The sequence below is a fragment of the Papio anubis genome, chromosome 7 (genome assembly GCF_008728515.1).
Source record: "Papio anubis isolate 15944 chromosome 7, Panubis1.0, whole genome shotgun sequence".
In the NCBI taxonomy this organism is placed as follows: domain Eukaryota; kingdom Metazoa; phylum Chordata; class Mammalia; order Primates; family Cercopithecidae; genus Papio; species Papio anubis.
Window position 1 is genome coordinate 115,720,075 of NC_044982.1, and position 18,848 is coordinate 115,738,922.

Here is an 18,848-nt window from a genome sequence, read left to right on the forward strand (position 1 = left end):
GCCAGTTCCAGAGTGCCGGGGCATCCGAGGAGCCGGCCCAACCGCTCCCCGCTGCAGCCGGCTTGTCCCTCTCTCGGAACTACCGAGGGAGAGGCGCCTGCGGAGGTCGGCGTTCGATCTCGCATCCGTGACTGTTGCCGGCGCATTTCCTCGAAGTCTTACCTCGAAGGGCTGGGTCCCACCCGCGCGCCCTGTGAGTGTCTCCCTGTTTCCCCACGCCCTCCTTGCCTGGCTGCTGCGAGGCTTTGCAGGGGAAAGACTGGCGCGGGGTTCGCCCCCTGCCCATGTCACAGGAAAACCCTGGGAGCCTCCCCGACGCGGCGCATTTCCGGAAACCCCTCCCCAAGCGGGTTGCGGGAAGGCCGGGACTCTGCATCCAGAAAACCCGGTCGCCTCCCAAAAGGAGAGTCGGAGACCCAGCTGAGGGGCAAACATGCCAGGGAAAGGCGAGCCCAGAGCTTGGTGATGGAGAATTTGGGAAGCTACCCCGCCCCCTTCAATCTTGGGATGGGGAATTCGCAACTGAAGCCGGAGCTCTAGACTTGGGGCGCGCTTCCAGCTTGGCCCAAGAAAGAGATTTAAGGGCGCAGCAGTATGGACACCTCTCACCCCGGCTCCGAAGGTCTAGCGAGGGTCTAACCCCGGCCCCTAGCCAGGCCCGCCCCCCGCCCCCTCCCAGCCCCCGGCCCGTGCGCAGCTGCCCCTTTAAGAAGCCCAGGTAGGCAGGCCCGGCTGCTGGAGCCGCTCCTATGGCAACCCGCGAGCTGCGGCGGCTTCATGAATATTCCGGGGCGCGGGAGCCCGAGCGCGGCCGGAGGGCGCTCCGGGGGAGGCGGCCGCTGATGTAAGCCCGGCGGGTCGCTGGGCTCCGCTTGGCTGCGGCGGGAGCCCCGGGACGGGCCAGAGGGGCCGGGCCAGAGGAGGCGAGACGAGGTCGCGGGTGGCCAGCCACAAAGTCCGGGGCGAGACAGACGGACAGCCAGCCCTCCCGCGGGACGCACGCCCGGGACCCGCGCGGGCCGTGCGCTCTGCGCTCCGGAGCGGTTCCCCGAGCGCCGCGGCCGCAGAGCCTCTCCAGCCGGCGCCCATTGTTCCCCGCGGGGGCGGGGCGCCTGGAGCCCGGCCGCGCGCCGCGCCCCTGAACGCCAGAGGGAGGGAGGGAGGCAAGGAGGGAGCGCGGGGTCCGAGCGCCCAGCCCGGCCCGGGAGGAGGCGCAGCGCGGCGAGCCCGGGGACTCGGAGCGCAACTGGGAGCCTCCCAGCGGCGCGCAGCCTGCCCGAGTATGGGCGCCTGAGGCGGCCCCACGCCGGCGGCGAAGGACGAGTCCCCACGGGCGGACTGACCGGCGGGCGGACCTGGAGCCCGTCCGCGGCGCCGCGCCCCTACTCCCGGCTCGGTCCGGCCCCTGGCGCCATGGACAAGCTGCCACCGTCCATGCGCAAGCGGCTCTACAGCCTCCCGCAGCAGGTGGGGGCCAAGGCGTGGATCATGGACGAGGAAGAGGACGCCGAGGAGGAGGGGGCCGGGGGCCGCCAAGACCCCAGCCGCAGGAGCATCCGGCTGCGGCCACTGCCCTCGCCCTCGCCCTCGGCGGCCGCGGGTGGCACGGAGTCCCGGAGCTCGGCCCTCGGGGCAGCGGACAGCGAAGGGTCGGCCCGCGGCGCGGGCAAGTCCAGCACGAACGGCGACTGCAGGCGCTTCCGCGGGAGCCTGGCCTCGCTGGGCAGCCGGGGCGGCGGCGGCGGCGGCACGGGGAGCGGCAGCAGTCACGGACACCTGCATGACTCCGCGGAGGAGCGGCGGCTCATCGCCGAGGGCGACGCGTCCCCCGGCGAGGACAGGACGCCCCCAGGCCTGGCGGCCGAGCCCGAGCGCCCCGGCGCCTCGGCGCAGCCCGCAGCCTCGCCGCCGCCGCCCCAGCAGCCACCGCAGCCGGCCTCCTCCTCCTGCGAGCAGCCCTCGGCGGACACCGCTATCAAAGTGGAGGGAGGCGCGGCCACCGGTGACCAGATCCTTCCGGAGGCCGAGGTGCGCTTGGGCCAGTCCGGCTTCATGCAGCGCCAGTTCGGGGCCATGCTCCAACCCGGGGTCAACAAATTCTCCCTAAGGATGTTCGGCAGCCAGAAAGCCGTGGAACGCGAGCAGGAGAGGGTCAAGTCGGCCGGATTTTGGATTATCCACCCCTACAGTGACTTCAGGTAAGGGGCCACAGCGATGATCCTGTGGGTGCCCTGCACGGTGCAGGCATGCCTCCTCCTGACCCTGCCTCCCAGCTGGAGTTAACTTTCCTTCCTTGCGCTGGGAGCTCCAAGAGAAGCAGGGCGCCTCTAGGCTCCGAGACACCCCCAGGCCCCCTCCTGCACCGCGCTGAGGGAACTTTCCTGTGTTCTGTCACCGGTCTTCTCGGGTCTGGGCTGCATTGGAGACAGAATAAAAAGGTGTTCTGAGCCTGGCCTACCCCTGCCGGCAGCCAGGATAGGGCTCTGCCACCTTAAGCCACACATTCCTCCTCCCCCTTCAAGGCTGCAGAGTCAGGATGGCCATCCTAGAGGCAGCTCCGGGTCATTCAGCCAGCAGAGCAGGGCCATGAAGAGAGACAGACCTCTTAGCAACGGGCCAGCTCCTCGGGTACTGACAGCAGGCATTATTATCTGCTTTCTGGTGCCCTGCAAGCTGCGGCTGGGTCCCTGGAGGACCGAGGTCACTGGGGCCTCAGGCCGGGATGAAAACCCCCTGCATCCACCGTAACCCTGAGCTCAGCTCCTCATGCTGAGTGGTGGGCCAGGAGCAGGCACCCTGGGCAGCTGGCATCCGGAGCGGCAGGGCAGAATGACCTTGCTCATAGTGATGGATGAAGATGCCTGGTGTTCTGATTGATGAGCCGCTGTCCTGTACCCCATGCTTGTCCAGTGGCCCATCCGTAACCCGGAGTCCCAAGCTCCAGCATCTGCTTGGTCTCTCATGGGCCACTCGTGGGTCCCCAAACAAGAAATGACCGCCAGTCAGGGAGAGGGACCCTGCCCCCTTCCACATCACCTGAGTCAGATGCCATTAAACAGCAGATACCACTGGGAGCTTGTGGACATATTTGTGCAGAAAGAGGGATTGTTGGTTGTCTCTAGGGTTGGGATAAGGGATGCCTTTACCTAAGTCAAGGTCCTGAGGTTCCCTAGTGCCCCTCTGGGCTTTCCTGATACATGAGATTGTGATGAAGGTCTGGGAAACACTTTTCAAGCTGGGTTTAATTCTCTCGTTCTCTTTCTCTGGGCCCTGCCCCCTACTTATCTCCCTTCCTTGCCTACCTTGCTTGCCTGCCTATAAAAATGAGCATTTTGCCAACCCAGAGCCCTCTTTGCAAACTCCAGGGAAGCTGGGTTTGTAATGAGAGCAAAGCCATTTTCCATCCAATGAGAGAGATTTCTCGCACTGGGAATGACCAGTCAGACAACACTCGGTGGCTTAAAATAGGTAGTGAACAGAGCCCCTCCCCCCTTTTTTCCTTTGAGAGACTGCTCTTCCTAACCCTAATATCTCCAGGGTTCCCATTCCCAGAGGACTGGGGAGACCAGAGGGCAGGGTAAACAGACAGCCATAGTCATCAAATTGTATGAGTAAATGTGGGACCCTCCCATCATGAATGGTGGCTAGGTTCCCTGTGCCAGGTTCCTAAAGAGTAGACTTGCCTCTGGCCAGTACTGGACCCTGAGGATCCCGGGCTGAGCTAGAGGAGTGAGCAGGAGCTAAAAAACGGGTGTCCTGCGTTTTTTCTCCTGTCTCTCAACTCTTCAGTGGTGGTGATAGGCAGTTCCAGTACCAACCACTTGAGATTGGTGAGGGGTCCTCCCCTCCCTGGCCCAGGGCCCTGCTGTCTTTGTTGTCAGAAAGCATCTGTTCAGGGTTCTCATCACCAAGCCCTTTGCCTGGGGAGCCTACGAGAGGTCAACCCCAGGCATGCCCATCCTCCCTCAGCAGCAAACATTGGCTGGGGACCTTCTGGATGCTGGGCCTGGTCCTTCCTGTTTCCCTTACCTTGGATGGTGAAGAGTGAGGACTGGGTCGATTTCATCAGATAGGATCCTTTTCCCCTTCCTGGTCTTACCCCATTCTTGTGTGTCTGTCTGTAGTCCCCCTGCTGCAGAGTCTCCCACTAACTGCAGGCTGCCTGGGACATGGCTGCAGGAGAGGGTGTGGGGATAGGGAAGCAGGGATACAGCAGAATTGTTAAATGGGCAACAGGAAAAGGGTCAGAGTGGGCTTTGAATTTGGGTTTGTGCAACAAGCAACAGGGACTGGTAGCTGCAAGTGGCACGACCCCTTTGCACAACCTTGTAGCTATCTGGAGCTGGGTGGGGTGTAAGGAAAGAAATCCAAGAAAGACCATCTGAGTGTGTCTGGAGGAGTGGTGGCCATGCCTTTCCTGCTTCTAGGCCAAAACAGCTAGTCTTATTCTCAGAAGGTCAAAGAGGCAAGAGCCTAGCTAAGTCTTCTAAGCTTAGAAAACCCACCACTCGGCCGGGCGCGGTGGCTCACGCCTGTAATCCCGGCACTTTGGGAGGCCGAGGTGGGCGGATCACGAGGTCAGGAGATCGAGACCACAGTGAAACCCCGTCTCTACTAAAAATACAAAAAATTAGCCGGGCGCGGTGGCGGGCGCCTGTAGTCCCAGCTACTCGGGAGGCTGAGGCAGGAGAATGGCGTGAACCCGGGAGGTGGTGCTTGCAGTGAGCAGAGATCGCGCCACTGCACTCCAGCCTGGGCGACAGAGCGAGACTCCGTCTCAAAAAAAAAAAAAAAGAAAACCCACCACTCAACCCCACCTAACCTACCCTACACTGACCAGCACCCCCAGCCTCAGTCTCTAGAGTTTTAGCCACTGGCCTTGGGCCTCTGTGTAGCCAGTTGCCATTGCCCACCTTAGGCTTCACAAGAGCTTCTGCAAGCATTGCTCAGGCTAGTCAAGGATTTATTCATCATTTTGACGGGCAGGAAGCATTGATCCAGCAGAATTGGTTTAATAAAGAATTGCCAGCAAACCATGATAGATTGAGTTTGCGGTTTGGAGTTCAGGGCTGGCTGTGATGGACTGCTTCCGGCATCTCCCCTTGCTGGGGAAGGAAGGCTGGGTGCCTTTCCCAGGAGAAGGGTGGGCTGTGCTTTGAGGGACCAGCATAACCTGGGCCATGGCTAATAATAGGCTTTTCTGGGCTGCCTCTGCTTCTCATTACTCTACCTGCCCCTGATCCCACCCCCCAATAGAAAAGAGACCATGCCCTGGCTACCCCCATGGCTCCTCCAGGCTCCCTGGGCTTTTCTGGCTTCCCCTCCCCTCCAACTCCCCATCTGCCTTTTGAAACTTGTATTTGTGGTGTGTTAAGAGAAGAGGCCAGGATGCTGCAGACCCTCAGGACATGGCTCCCCGGGCTCCTCCCCCAGGCTGGCTGTGCTCTTAGGTCCTGGATGGGTCCTTCCTTCCACACAAGCTGTGTCCTGGAGAACCTGGAACAACAACAACAACAACAAAAACAGTATCTGGATAATCTTGTTTTTCTAAGAGGAGAGAAAAGAAATGGAACCCCAAGTGCAGATGTAGCTGGTTGTGTTCCCGGAAGCTGGTCAGGCTCAGGGAGTCAGCCTGGGTGTGTGTATCTAGGTGTCTGTCTGAGCGGGTGTCTGGGGGCTGTGTGGGTGGATGTGGAAGCTGGTGGGGAAGTCCCTATGTGGAATGTCAGTTCCGGAATTGCTGCTGCACCCCCAAAGCTGGCTCAGCGTTAATAATGGAGGCAGGCAGAAGCTTGGCCTTTCTCATCCCCCTGTCCCTACCCTCTCCTAGACTGAGCCTCCTGAAGCCATGAGGAAGGGAAGGCGAGGGTGCTTAAAGTGTCCTTTCCTTGGGGCAGAAAGAGCTGGGCTCCGAAATCTTGGAAACTGGGCCAGTGGCCTAGCAGGTCCCAGGGGTGTCCTGAGCTGACTTCCTTCTGCCTGCTGGTCACTGGCACCCCGTCACTGCCATTACTCACCTCCTGTCACCTCCCCAACCCTGACTGCTATAGAGCCCTGCATGGGTTATGAGCCTTCTTTGAGCCCCAGTTTGCCCATTTAGAAAATGGGAATCTTGTTGCCTGTTGCCATGTCAAGCACAAATTGTACAACTATGGTCGCCCTGCCGACAGCTCTGCAGTGAGCTGAGAGAGGAGCAGTGATGCTGTTGTGAACCACACCTCCTCTGCCCTCACAACTTCCTTTCCTTGGCTTTGGGAAGATCACATGGACCTCTGTTCTTGGCTCAAGCAGGGGTTCTGAACCTTCTTGGGGTCAGAGATTTCACTCCATCCAGAAGGATACCCAGGTACCCAGACACATAGAGTGTGGCACTTGATTTCTGGTGTCTGTGGCCTCCTAGGTTGAGGACCATCTGGAGGCTCAAGGTTGTGAACCCCTCTCTAGGCCGTCCCAGAAGAGAGCCTGGGCCTGGTGAGAGGCAGGCACCCACCTTCTCTGGAGCCTGGCAATGGGGGTCTCTTTGCAGTCTGGGGCTTGGGCCTCCCATTGCCAGCAGGATGGAAACAAAAACAGGGCTCAGAGTTGGATGCCTGAGGGAGGAAAGGGGTTCTGCCTGGGCACTGGTTTCTTTTCTGTTTCCTCAGTCTTACCGCCTCCCACCTCTCTCCCTTTGAGTCCTGGGAAGGACTGTTCCGGCAGGAGGTGGAAAGGAGGAAGAGGCAGCAGCCTGATTCTGGGTCTGGGGGTTCTGAGGCCCCTTCTTTCCTGGGCTTTCCTGGGGCCATTTCCCAGGAATGTTGTTAAGACTCTTAGTGTGCAAAGCCAGGCGGAAAGGAGCCGCAGGCTGTGCTAGAGGGGGAAGGGTGCCTAGTTGCAGAGGGGAATTCCAAGGTGAGCTGCCTGGGCTGTGCTTTCAGCTGGCACAGTGGGCAGCATGGCTGTCTCTGGGGATGAGATGTGTCCCACCTGACAAGGCAGGGGCTGCTGGAGCTCAGGACCGAGGTGCTCCTAGGATGCTGGGTGCACAGAAACCCGATAGAGGCAGAGAGCCAGGACCCCCATACTGCCTGGCTAGAGAGACCTTGGCTCCAGGTTCTCCCTGCTGCAAGGCTCAAGCTCCTGGTCTGGTGGCTACATGATAAGGCTGGGGGTTACCTTCGCCCCTGCTTGGCCCTGCCACACCAGTTCCCTTAGCTGCTGTGAGCTTTGAGGCTTTTTGGCTGCCAGGTAGCCGCCTGCCTCACACAGGGAGCTTCCAACTGTGCTGACCTTTCTCACTGTCCATCCACCCTCCTCTCCCATGCTTTAGGGCCCACTGTCCCCAGGGCCTTGTGGGATGCCCTCTCAGGCCACCCTGGCTGCCATCCATCTCTCCCTGGCTGACCACCCTGTGGCATTTGGACGGAGCTCTATGTTTGTTACAATGCAGCTTCTCCTGCTGTAATGTCATCCGACTCACCTGGAGATCTTGTTCAATACAGATTCTGAATCAGTAGGTCTGGATGGGGTCTGAGATGCTGCATTTCTCATAAGCGCCCAAAGAATGCTAATGTGGCTGGTGCCCAGACCAGGACCATGCTTGGAGTATTGAGGTTACTGTTCATGCGCTTGTTCCATGCTTAGTCCAAGCTCCCGAACTGAGCTCCCTGAGGGCAGAGCTCCGTTTTATCTCTTTGGCCTCAGAGCCTGTGGCCTCTGTCCTCAAGCTCAGCGTGGCAGGATAAAGTCTATGAACTGGGCTGAGCCAAGCCACAGAGGTCTGCCTGCCAGTGTGGGGATGTGGGATTCACAGCTTGCTCTTCCTCCTTTCCTGCACTGCTGCTTGGACCCTGCTGGTCCTGCATGCTGGCTTTTGGGATGGGTGTAAACAGGAAGAAGCTGGGTGACCAGAGGACCCTCATTAATCCATCCTGTCCCACCACTTTTGCAGCTTTTCTCCCATCCAAAGGGCCAGAGGGGTGGGCCTGGCTGGGGAGAAGGGGCAGGGAGTACTGTGACTGCTGCGTTGCACTGAGATTTCTGGAAAGGAGCAGATGTCGGTATGAGCACAGAGGTGACTGAGCAGGGGAGCCAGTGACTCTGACAGGGGCCAGCTGAGAGGAGGACAGAGGCATCCAGGCCTTCTTCCCAATCTTATGTCCTCCTTCCCTGCCCCAGGCTATGCCCAGAAGCCTCCCCTGAGGGCTGGGCTTGCCTGTCACTTCTCCGTGCCCCCTCCTACCCTGAAAAGCATTAGCTTCCGTACAAATGGTGGGGCTGAGAAGTGTCATAGCAGCCTGAGTGGCCCTTGTGCCTGCCACAACACTGGCCACCATGGGGGAATTCACTCAGAGCAAAAGGTCCAGCCCCAGTCCCCTGGGGGCTTGTCATAGAACTGAGGAGGCAGCCGGCTCCTGCACACGCTCACTTGGCTCAAGGGCCCTTACAAAGCTGCGACTGCCAGTTGCTAATTAATAGAAGGGCTACCGAGGCTGACCAGACAGTCTTGCTTTCGCCCAGGGGATGCTGAAGAATTCACATTTCCCAGACAGAGGGCCATGGGCCGGCAGGGGCATTGTGTTGGCTTTGGAGAGGATGTTCTCTGCCAGCTAGGCTTCTTTACTGAGGAAGCATTGCCAGGGCCCTAGAAGTCTGCAGTGCCACGGGCTGGGAAGTCACTTGGAGACACTGTACCATCAGCACCCACTCGGGTCTGAGGCGGAAGGCAGCACAGAGAGGTGGTGAGCTCCCCGTCACCGTGGGCGCTCAAGATAAGACTGAGCAGTACTTCGATCAGAGGTTGCCAAGCAGCATCCCTTGCACCAAATACAGCACCCAGATGTGCTCTGTTTGGCCAGCATAGTGTGTCATAACAAATCTGAGCCAATGTTTTTAAATGGAAAGATATAACCTGAAAATATGGCTCTTGGGCTTCTCTTGAAAAACTGGAAACTCTGGCAGCCCTGGCCGCACATTCCCACTCCATAGCAGGGAGCTGAAGGAGACACTAGAGGCTGCCTCCTTTACATCGGCTTTTGCTCTGCAGTTGCACAGGTCCCCAGCTGTCGCTAAGGCCACTGTCTTACACCCAGCCACGTCATTCATGCCATTTAGCTGCCTGACCCCTGTAGGCTTCAGAGTTTACAGCCCTAGACTCAAATCAACAGAGACTAAAAGCCAGGTGGGTTCACAGATCAGTAACCACCATTTACAAAGCATCTACCATGTGCCAGGCTGTGCTGGGAGCTCTATATCTCCCGTTTCATTTATTCTTCACGATGGCCCCCAAATAGTTTTATATCCCCAGTTTACAGATAAGGCTCTGACGAGGAAAGGAAAGAGAGAGAGAGAGAGAGAGATCCCCCAATCATGCAGTCATGAATATCAGAACTGGAATTTGACACTCCTCCTTCTTTTATGTTAGTGTTTAAAAAATTTAATTACACGAGTAGTTCAAGAAAACATTCTCCTGAGAATTAAAACATTGAGGAGGGGCTCAGAAAGGGATAGTCAGCAGGCACAGGAAATTGATCAGGTGTCGGAATATCAGATCTGGAGAGGCCTTAGCAAGCCCCTGGCCTGGAGCCTTTGTTTCATAGATGGGGAGCAGAGGAGCCAAGAAGGGGAGCACCTGGCTCAAGGTCACAGAGTATGCCAGAAGCGAAACCAGAGACCAAGTGGGTGGTGTCATGTCTGTCTGCAAAGGTCTTCAAGCTTAAGTCCACCCCCAGCTTCCCAGCCAGAGGGTCCGCAGAGAAGGCTTTCCTGAATGGTCCTGTCAGTTGGAGCTTTTTCTTGTCACTCTAGCTTCATACGTGTCTTTCTGGGATGATAGGTATTCTCAGGATCCCATCATAATTTAGGCTGCTCCCATGAGAAGGTAGTCTTCCCCTTTCTGAAGGTGCAGAGTCTGGTGACTGAGACATGCTGTCCTGACCCCAGATCTGGGGTTGCTGTTTCTGAGGATGCTGGGCTGGGAGGCTGGCTCACCTCCTCTTCCTGGGAAGGTCCTGACTGCTAGAGACCTTTGGGGTTTGGGGACCATGTCCGGGTGCCATTAATGCCCCTGTTCCTGGATGGGGGTGATTGGGGTTCAGAGGAGAAGGGGTAAGTGGCCAGTGGTATCTTTCTCTGATCCACTAGAGAAATGGCCACGTGATCTATTCATTATATACTTCAGAAAAGTCAGGATTTGGAGTTGATCTGTGGTTTAGGATTCAGTATGTGACCAGAATCAGGGCTCATTCTGTGACCATGGCTAGAACTCAGTCTCTGACAAAGGTTGGGGCTCAGTGTGTAACCAGGATTGGGGTTCAGTCCATGGCTGGGTTCAAGGCTAAGTCTGTGGCCAAGGGAAGGGTTTGGTCTAGGGTCGGGAACTGGCATCCTTGTGCAAAACCTTTGAGCCAATTTCGGTGCCCTTCCTGAGGTACCAAGGTTTGGGGCTCTACCTTTGTGCCCTGCCCCTCTTTAGGAAGCTTTCCCTAAGTTTCCTGAGCTCCTACACCTCTTAGTATCTGAGCCAGCTGCCTCTGGTCCTCTCTGGGAGGTAAAGTACAAATTATAAATAAACAACCGTGCCACTGCTGCCGATGCCAGAGTCATCACATCTCACACGTGACAGCTCCCCACCCAACTCTGCTCTCTCATTGTTTGGGGCTGGTGTTTGGTGTTCTCAGCCAGGCAGCAAGCTCAGGCACCCTCAGGGTCAGGGCTGGACCTAGAGCCGTGCCAGCTGGATAGAGGGACTCCCTCCACCCACTGCACCCCCAGCTCTGGGCTACCACAAATTGCAGAGCGAGCAGCGGGGCCTCCAGGTCTGATCACGGCAGCTGCGGGGGCCTGATAATTGGCTGCTGATGATTTTGTGTCTGTCTAAGCATTTATCTGTGTGGGTGGATGTGTTATGTCTGCGTGAACGAGGCTTTCAGAAATTAATACATAATGGGGGCTGGCTAATACATTATCCTCTGGGCTTGGGGAGAGGCAAGCTAAGGGAGTCATGCCCTCCAGAATACCGTATCACCCATTCCAAGGCTGTTTTCACCATTAAGGGGGCTGGAGGTGGCAAAGTGGAGAGTCGGGTTCCACTTCTGGTTTATGGGAGGGCCGATGAGCAATAGATCAATGTGGGTTGATGGTCAGGGAAGGCATCCTGGAGGAAGTGACTGAGCTGGAGCTGAAGGAAAGAGAGAACCATTCTGTGCATTTTCTTGGAAACTTGAGCTGAGGGCCGCCTGGCTGGGGTGGGTGTTGGCAGATGCTGGGGGCTGCTTATTCAGAACCTGCCTCTTTTAACCTGCACTCCTTAGTCCCTGCCCTTCACCCTCCAGGACTCTAAGCAGGCTGCCTGTGCTGCCATCTGAGTATGTGTGGTGTGTTTGCCTGTGTGTGTGTGTGCATCCTCGTCCTAGCTGTGCAGCCTTTGAGAAGACTCGCTTCTCCTGCCGTACTAGGCCCAGAAGGCAGATGTTGCCTGCAATAATGTCACTGAGCGTGTGGCCTGGAGCCCAGAAGTAATTACCCTGCAGTTCCCCGTTGGAGGCTAGAGCAGCCCCTGTTAATGATTAATGTGAGTCCCCAGCCACTGTATGCCAAAGCCAGCCACGGGCTTCTCCCACCTCCAGTATCCTCAGAGGATGTGAGGGCACTTGTTTCCTTCCCCAAAGACAGGAAAGACCCTCAGGTCCACAGGTCCCATCCATGCCATTAACACCTTTTAGAAGAAACTTGGTCCAGCAGGCGAGACTGCCTCTGGGGCCTGGCTTCCTGCAGTGTGGGGGCTGGCCCGCCCCAGATCTCTGGGTCCTGCATCTTGAGCCAGCCTGGCCCAGAACTCCCCACCCTCCCACCCTCAGTTTCCCCTCCTGAGTCTCATCCTGTTCTGCTGGGTGACCTCAGCAAGCTCTTCTCCTCTCTCAGTGTCCAGGGTTGGGGCTCAGTCTGAGGCTGAGAAGAGAGCAGAGCTAATTGACCAAATAGGTATTGAGCCCTGAATCCTGACCCCATTAGCACAAATTGAGCTAGCAGGGCAGGGACAGCGCTGCTGGCCAGTAGAGCTTTTGAGAATCTCCCTCCCTCTTTCTGGCTCTGTCACCGAGGTCCAGCCAGTCATGATCCTAGAGTTCTGCAGCCCCTGGGGGCCAGGCACACGTGGAAGATCTCTTACCTAGGGGCCAAGTTTTGTGGAGGCTTTGCCGGCCCTTGTCCTGGGGAGCGGGGCTGGGGGTCTTCCTGGCATGTTGTGTCCTATTGGTGAGGCCTCTTGAAGGACCCCCTCCATTAGGTCATGGCCTCCGTGGAGGGAATGCCAGGCTTTCTTTCCTTTGTTTCCGGGGCATCCTTCCCAGGAAGTGATGCAGCAGGAGCTTAATGAAAATGAACTGAAATGCCATTCTGGAAAGGGCCTCAACCATGCTCTCCTCCCAGCCGCCCCTCCTAGGGAGCAGTCCCCTCCTGGAAGCTCAGACCTGGCCTCAGAAGAGCTCAGGGTGTGAGGACTCATGCAGATTGCAGGGCGCACTGGATGACTGTGGGTGGAGGGGCCCTGTGGGATGGGCCAGCAGGATCATGTACTCTGGGACTGGCAGAAGAAGGAAACAGGAAAAGCTGTTCAACGTGTCCCAGAGGTTCTGGGGCATCATCATCCCATTGGGTTGCTCTGCAGCTCCTGGGGACAGAGTGTAGGGGACAAGCCTGTGAATCCAACCAGTAGAACACTTGGCTCTGTGCCGCCCAGCTGTATGGACTTAACTGAGGCCTCACCTCTCTGGGTCTTGCTTTCCTCCTCTGAAAATGGGACCAGAGAGGGGTTGGGTGTTAGCGAGATCCCAAAGCCTAAATTGGCAGCTGCTGAAGAGTCACCTGGGTGCTTATGTGATCACAGATGCTCGGGCTCCCTGGGTGAGGCCGGGCAGGTACAGTTTTAGGAAGTACTCAGGTGATTCTGCTTCCATCACTTTGGGAGCCAATGAGCTGGACATCCCTAAGGCCCCATCTGTGTTAACAGCCTGCAGTTCTCTGATTGCACTGCATTTGCCTTAGCCCTACAGTGGCTCCCCAGAGCTTGGGGTAAAATCCTGCCTTCTTAGCCCAACATCTAACCCCATTGGTAATAGGCCTCCCTCTCCAGGGAACTTTTACACCCTTTTTTTCCTTGTGGGTTGTGAGGAGTCAAAATCATAACATTCTGAGGCCAGGAGGGACCTCAGAGAACATGGCCCCACTCACCTTCCTTGTTAGACTGTGTTTTCCTGGATAGAAGGCAGCACAGCACGTTCCCTCTAGCTCTGTGTCCCCAGATGCCCCAGAGAATCCTTGTTATTTGCTCCCAGGCTCCATCCCATCAAAAAGGGACGGTGTAGACCCTCCCAGAGTCAGTATTTAGCTACTCTTTATAGGGAAGCCTTCCTGTGGCCTCCTTGTTAGCCCCTTCCATGACCAATGCTGCCTACCTTAAGAAGTTCTGCCCCAGGCCAGGCACTGTGGCTGACTCCTGTAATCCCAGCATTTTTGGAGGCTGAGACAGGAGGATCACTTGAGCCCAGGAGTTAAAGATCAGCCTGGGCAACATAGTGAGACCCTATCTCTACCATAAGAAAAAAAGAAAGAAAAATTAGTTGGGCATGGTAGTGTGTGCCTGTAGTCCCAGCTACTCCAGAGGCTGAAGTAGGAGGGTGACTTGAGCCCAGGGAGGTTGAGGCTGCAGTGAGCCAAGATTGCACCACCACACTCCAGCCTGGGCTACAGAGTGAGACCAAAAAAAAAAAAAAAAAAAAAAAAAAAAAAAAGCCAAAAACAAAGGAGTTCTGCTCCAAATCCATTTCCAGTGCTTCATGTTGCCCCTCAAGCCTGTGTCCTCCCGCCGCTGACAGTGCCTTCCTGCGTGAGCAGGTGAGCTCTCCCACCTAATTTCCCCAGAGGGCGTGCTCCCATGCTACTCCACAACAATATTCTATTTTGGTTCCAATCTCCTGAGTGGGAGGACAGAAGGTTCCTGGGGGAGTGGTGTTGGAGCCTTCTTTGATTCTTGTAAGCTGGACTGAGAAGTTCAGTTCTCCAACTGCTTGTTCCCTCCCCCATCTTCCCCGGTGGTCTTGTCCGCTGGGTGAAGCACAGAGAGGTTAGGCCCTGGCCTCAGGGAGCATACATCCGGGCAACTTGGAGCACTGTGGAGCAGATGTCCCCTGCTGTGCAGTTTGGGGGTATGTGTGTGTGTGTGTGCGCACGTGCATGTACATGTTCACTTATGGTATGTTTCTGCATGTACAAACATAGGGTCTCCCGAGGAGGAATTAGCCCATCAGATAAACAGTGGGTTTTCATCTCAAAGTATTTCTTTTGCCCAGGCCTGTCCTCACTGTGCTGTTGAGAAGGTACGGTTGCAGTCCCTTTCTCAAGGAATTCTCTTCCTTTATAACCTTCCCAGCCCCTCGTGTACCCTGGAAGAGCTCTGAGTTCTCAAGCTGGCATTCAGGATGTCTCCCACATTCTCTTCAGAGCTGGGAGCTGAGGTGTCAGGGTTCCCTGAGATGCGCGTTCTTCTGTGAGTGAGCTGTCGATCTGGCCAGCTGCCCTTGGCTGACCTCTTTAGCCTCTGCACTGCAGAGATTCATGAAACTCAGCATATCTTTGGAGATGTCTAGCTTGCTTTGTGCCAATGGGGAAACTGAGGAAAAGTCAGTGAAGGGAAGGGACTTACTCAAGGTCACACAGCAAGTTAGAGACAGGGATGGGACTAGAACTTGAGAATCTCAGGCCCCTGACCTGGACACCTTCCATCGCATACCATGGGCCTCCTTCCTGTAACCCCTGGGCTCTAACCACAGTGCTGTCTCCTGACCAGTGGACCTACTTGGGTGCCTGCCTTCTCTTTGACACTTTAGTACCCAACAGGGCATGCTGCCCCCTGCTCCTTTCTGAAGCAAGCCTGGCTGAATTTCTCCTCCCCCCTGGCTATCCCCAGCCTATGGGATACAGAGTCAGAGATTCTGCATCAACCCTCTTATTCCCTTCCCTTGGCTCATGGCCCCATCTGCCCATGGAGCTGGCCTGGATTTTCAGCTCCCCTGTGGGGTGTGTCTGTCCATCCTCTATACTGAGGGCTTCTTGAGGTGGGACCATTTTGTGTTCCTCAGGATCCTCCTACCTCTCAGGCCAGGACCTGCATCTTAATGGACATAGAATAATGATGAGGAGGAGGAGGATGATGATGATGATGATGATGATGGGGATGATGGCCCACTTGAATTGAGTATTTATGCCATAGAGCATATTGTAAATATTAACTCATTGGATCTTCCTAGACTCCTGTGAAGTGAGGATTAACGTTCTCATCCTGCACATTAGAAAACAGGCTCAGAGAGGTTAAGTGATTTGCCCAAGGCCTCACAGCAGAGCACCTAGCCACCATACATCTACAATAGCCTGGCCACACAGAAATGTGGTCCCTGCACCAGCAGTCTCAGCATCACCTGGGGGCTTGTTAACAGTGCAGATGTTGGCCCCACCCCACAGCCGACTGAAGTCCACCAAGTCTGCAGCTCAGAAAGTCCCCAGGTGATGTGTGTGCACATTGCAGTGTGAGGGGCGCTGTGCTGTATGGCTGAAGGATCACAGGCCAAGAAGAGAAGACTGGGTCAGCTGTCACCCTCACATAGCTCACCTTCTCCTTGGGGAGAGGCTGAGGCCAGCTCTCACTGCATCATGACAGGCAGGACCTCAGCCCAGGATGAGGAGGTACCTTAGAAGAGGCAGGGGTAAAGGGTCATAATTGGGTTTTAAGAAAAACAAAATGAAACAAACTTTGTTCCTTAAATATTGATAAACATAGAAAAATTGGAAAATAAAGGTACACCCAAATCCAAACAACCCGCCTATAAACCAAGCCCCAGATGCCCTTGGCTCTAAATCGGACTGTGTCTGAGGCAGCCCTAGGCAGCCAAGGGAGCAGCTACCTGGGAGCCCTGTGATTCTGAGTCAGAGATTTTGAGGTGGGTTAAAAATAGAGCCCTAGTGGCCAGGCGGGGGTGGGAGGAAGACAGCAATTTATCTATTGTGGTGGGGAGACCCTGGGGTCAGGGAAGAATAGCAAGGGGAGGATGGGCAGGAAGGAGGCAGTGGGTGGGGGGTGTGTTTCCCTCCAGAGACCTGAACTGAGCACCCAGCCTGGCTCAAGAAGGCTGTGGGAGGTGATTTCAACCCTGAGGGTACAGGGGGAGGCTAAGATGCCAGTCCCAGGACACAGGCAGGGAGGACTCCAGCTCACTCCGGGACAAAACACTCCCCCCACCACCAGAGAGGCAGCTCCTTCTAGGGTATGGGATGGTGAAAGGGGCGAGAGTGGCTCTGCCTCAGAGAATGGCAAAGAGGAGCTAGACAGGTACGGGATGCGGAGGGGGAGTAATAGGTGCTTTCAAACAGTTATCAAGGTGTGGGGAGGGGAGGCAGGAAAGGCATCCTCATGCGTGTCACATGTGTGTGTCATGGGCTGGCATGCATGTGATGTTAAGCTATCCTCCCTTGCCTATTACACCTGCTCTTCAGACGACTGCCCTCTCTCCAGCTTCATCATTGATTTCCAAAACATCTTCTCATCCTGACCTCCTGGTCATGGCAGTGGCTTTGCCACGTATTTCTGCTGACCACTTAGGAGCTGGGGACCACTTAGGTCTGACCGCTTAGGAGCTGACCATTTAGGACCACTTAGGTCTGGGGACCAGGGTCATGCTCTCCCCAACACATGTTAGAGGACCCCTCACAGCACAGGCCATTGTTTAAAGGTAGATGAATGTTTCTGATTATAAAGGTAATATCTGCCTGTTATGGGGAAGGTGGAAAAGGTAGAAAGGTGAAATGGAGAAACTCAGAGTCACGATATTCCCACCCTTAGAAATCATCAATGTTAATGATTTAGTGAATTCTGTCTTTGTTTTATTTTTGGCAGTCTTTTCTTCTTCTGGCAACAGTCTTCCATCCGTCTGTCCATCTGTCCATCCATCCATCCATCCATCCGTCCATCCGTCCATCCATCCATCCATCCATCCATCCATCCATCCATCCATCCATCCGTCCATCCATCCATTTAACAATAAGATAACGTTACTGAGACTCCTCCCCACCCGTTGCCCAACTGTGTGTTCCCATCTTGGAAAAGGAATAGAAATCATTTCTGCCCTTGGGGAGCTCACAGTAGCGGGGAGCCCTAAGATTCCTCCTAGGTCTGTCTGGTTGGGGAATGGAGGGGATTCTGGGAAAGCAGTGGAGTTGCCTCCTTCATCCCCTCCCCAGGGCTCCTGAGTCTCGGTACTAGGCCTATTTGGGACGAAGGGAGAACCTCTAAAATCCCCTGCGGTAGAGGTGGGGTGGAGGGGCCGAGGAGGTACACCCATAATGAGGGGGCTTATTATGGGTGGTTGGTTCTGCCCCCACTGCCTGCACAGCTCAGGCTGGAAACGCAGTCAGGGCCTTGGTTGCAGTCTTTAGCCACAAGGTCCCCCCACCAGTTCTTTCTCATCCCATCCTGTCAGAGACCCCAGGCCCCCTGTTTCTTCTGGCCCATGTCTGTCCACCTGCCTTCTCTCCCACTTTCAATGCCTCCGCTCTTTCTCTGCCACTTTTCCACCATGATCCTCAGCACCTGGTGGGGCCACCTGCCGAGGGCTGCTGCTGTGAGTCTTGGGGGTTTGGATATACTAAGTTCTTCTCTGATCGTCAGAGGCTTGTGGAAGCCTGGTGGGAAGGAGTCTGTTTCTGAGGGCTGCCCGCGTCATGTGGCTTCTGCTGGGCTCCCTGCCACTCAGCCTTTGGCACACACTCCTGAGGCATGCATGGCATGCACGCATCTGTTCACCCATCCCCCATCCACTCATTTGTATGTTTCCACCCATTCACGTATTTATCAGGAGCTACCGTATAAAAGGTACTGTGCTGACTTCAGAGAGTCAGTGATGGCAAGTTAGACAGTCACACACACAGTTTCATTATAACATGATAAATACCATGGCAGGGCAGTGCCTGTGAGGGGCAGTTAACTGGATTTCATAAGATACAAAGAAAGCTTCCCAGGAGAAGTGATACCTCTTGTGAACCAAGGGGGATAGGTGGGTACAAGTGGGAGAAGAGTTCCAGGCAGAGATGACAGCATGTAGGAAAGCCCAGAGGCAAAGAAAGTGCCATGCGTTGGGGACACTGAAGGCTGCTGAATCTATCTGCAGCAGAATGTGCAAGGAGAGGAATGGGGAGCATGAAGGCAGGAGAAGGAGGCAGAGTCCAGGCCAGGAAAGGCCTTGGGGATGACAGTGAGGAATCTGAATTTCACTTGGGAGGTGGTGGGAAGCGCAGAAGGATTTGGGGCTTGGCAAAGTGTGGAGAGTGGATTGGAGGAGGGTGCTGGCCCCAGCCCTGACCCTGAGGCATGTGAGGTCCTCGACCGGCCGGGAGCTCCCCTGGGAAGCTGTTGGAGTAGTCCCCATGGTGGGTTGATGGCACACATTGGATCCAACGTGATGAAGTGTTGGAAGGCAAGGGAGATAGAAGAGTTGAGGATAACTCTGAGGTTTCTAGGATATACTTATGGATGCCTGGTGGTACCATTTTCTGGAAGCACAAGAGTGTGGAGGAAGCTGTGAAGCTCTGTCTGAATATGGCAAGGGTGAGGTTCCCGTGGGACATCCAGTTGTAGACACGTAGTCAGCAAGTGGACGCATGGGTGTAGAGTTCAAGAGAGGGGTATGGTTTACAAGGCAGCAGAATAACAAGGCCATGGGAGTCGGTGAAGTCACCTGGAAAGAGTGCGTAGAGCGGGAAGAGATGAGGGCCCCAAGGAGCAAAAACATGGAAAGGTCATGCTGAGGGAAAGGGGGCTGTTC

At 55.8% G+C, this 18,848-nt stretch overlaps 1 protein-coding gene across 1 annotated transcript in view; it reads left to right on the forward strand.

Annotated features, from left to right (window-relative positions):
• Positions 1-428: 428 nt before the first annotated feature.
• HCN4 (hyperpolarization activated cyclic nucleotide gated potassium channel 4) overlaps positions 429-18,848 on the forward strand; it is a 49,565-nt gene continuing 31,145 nt past the window's right edge. The window contains exon 1 of the mRNA XM_031668500.1: positions 429-2,198. Within this exon, the coding sequence (XP_031524360.1) occupies positions 1,414-2,198 (785 nt within the window). The 5' untranslated portion in view covers positions 429-1,413. The remainder of the gene's footprint in view (positions 2,199-18,848) is intronic.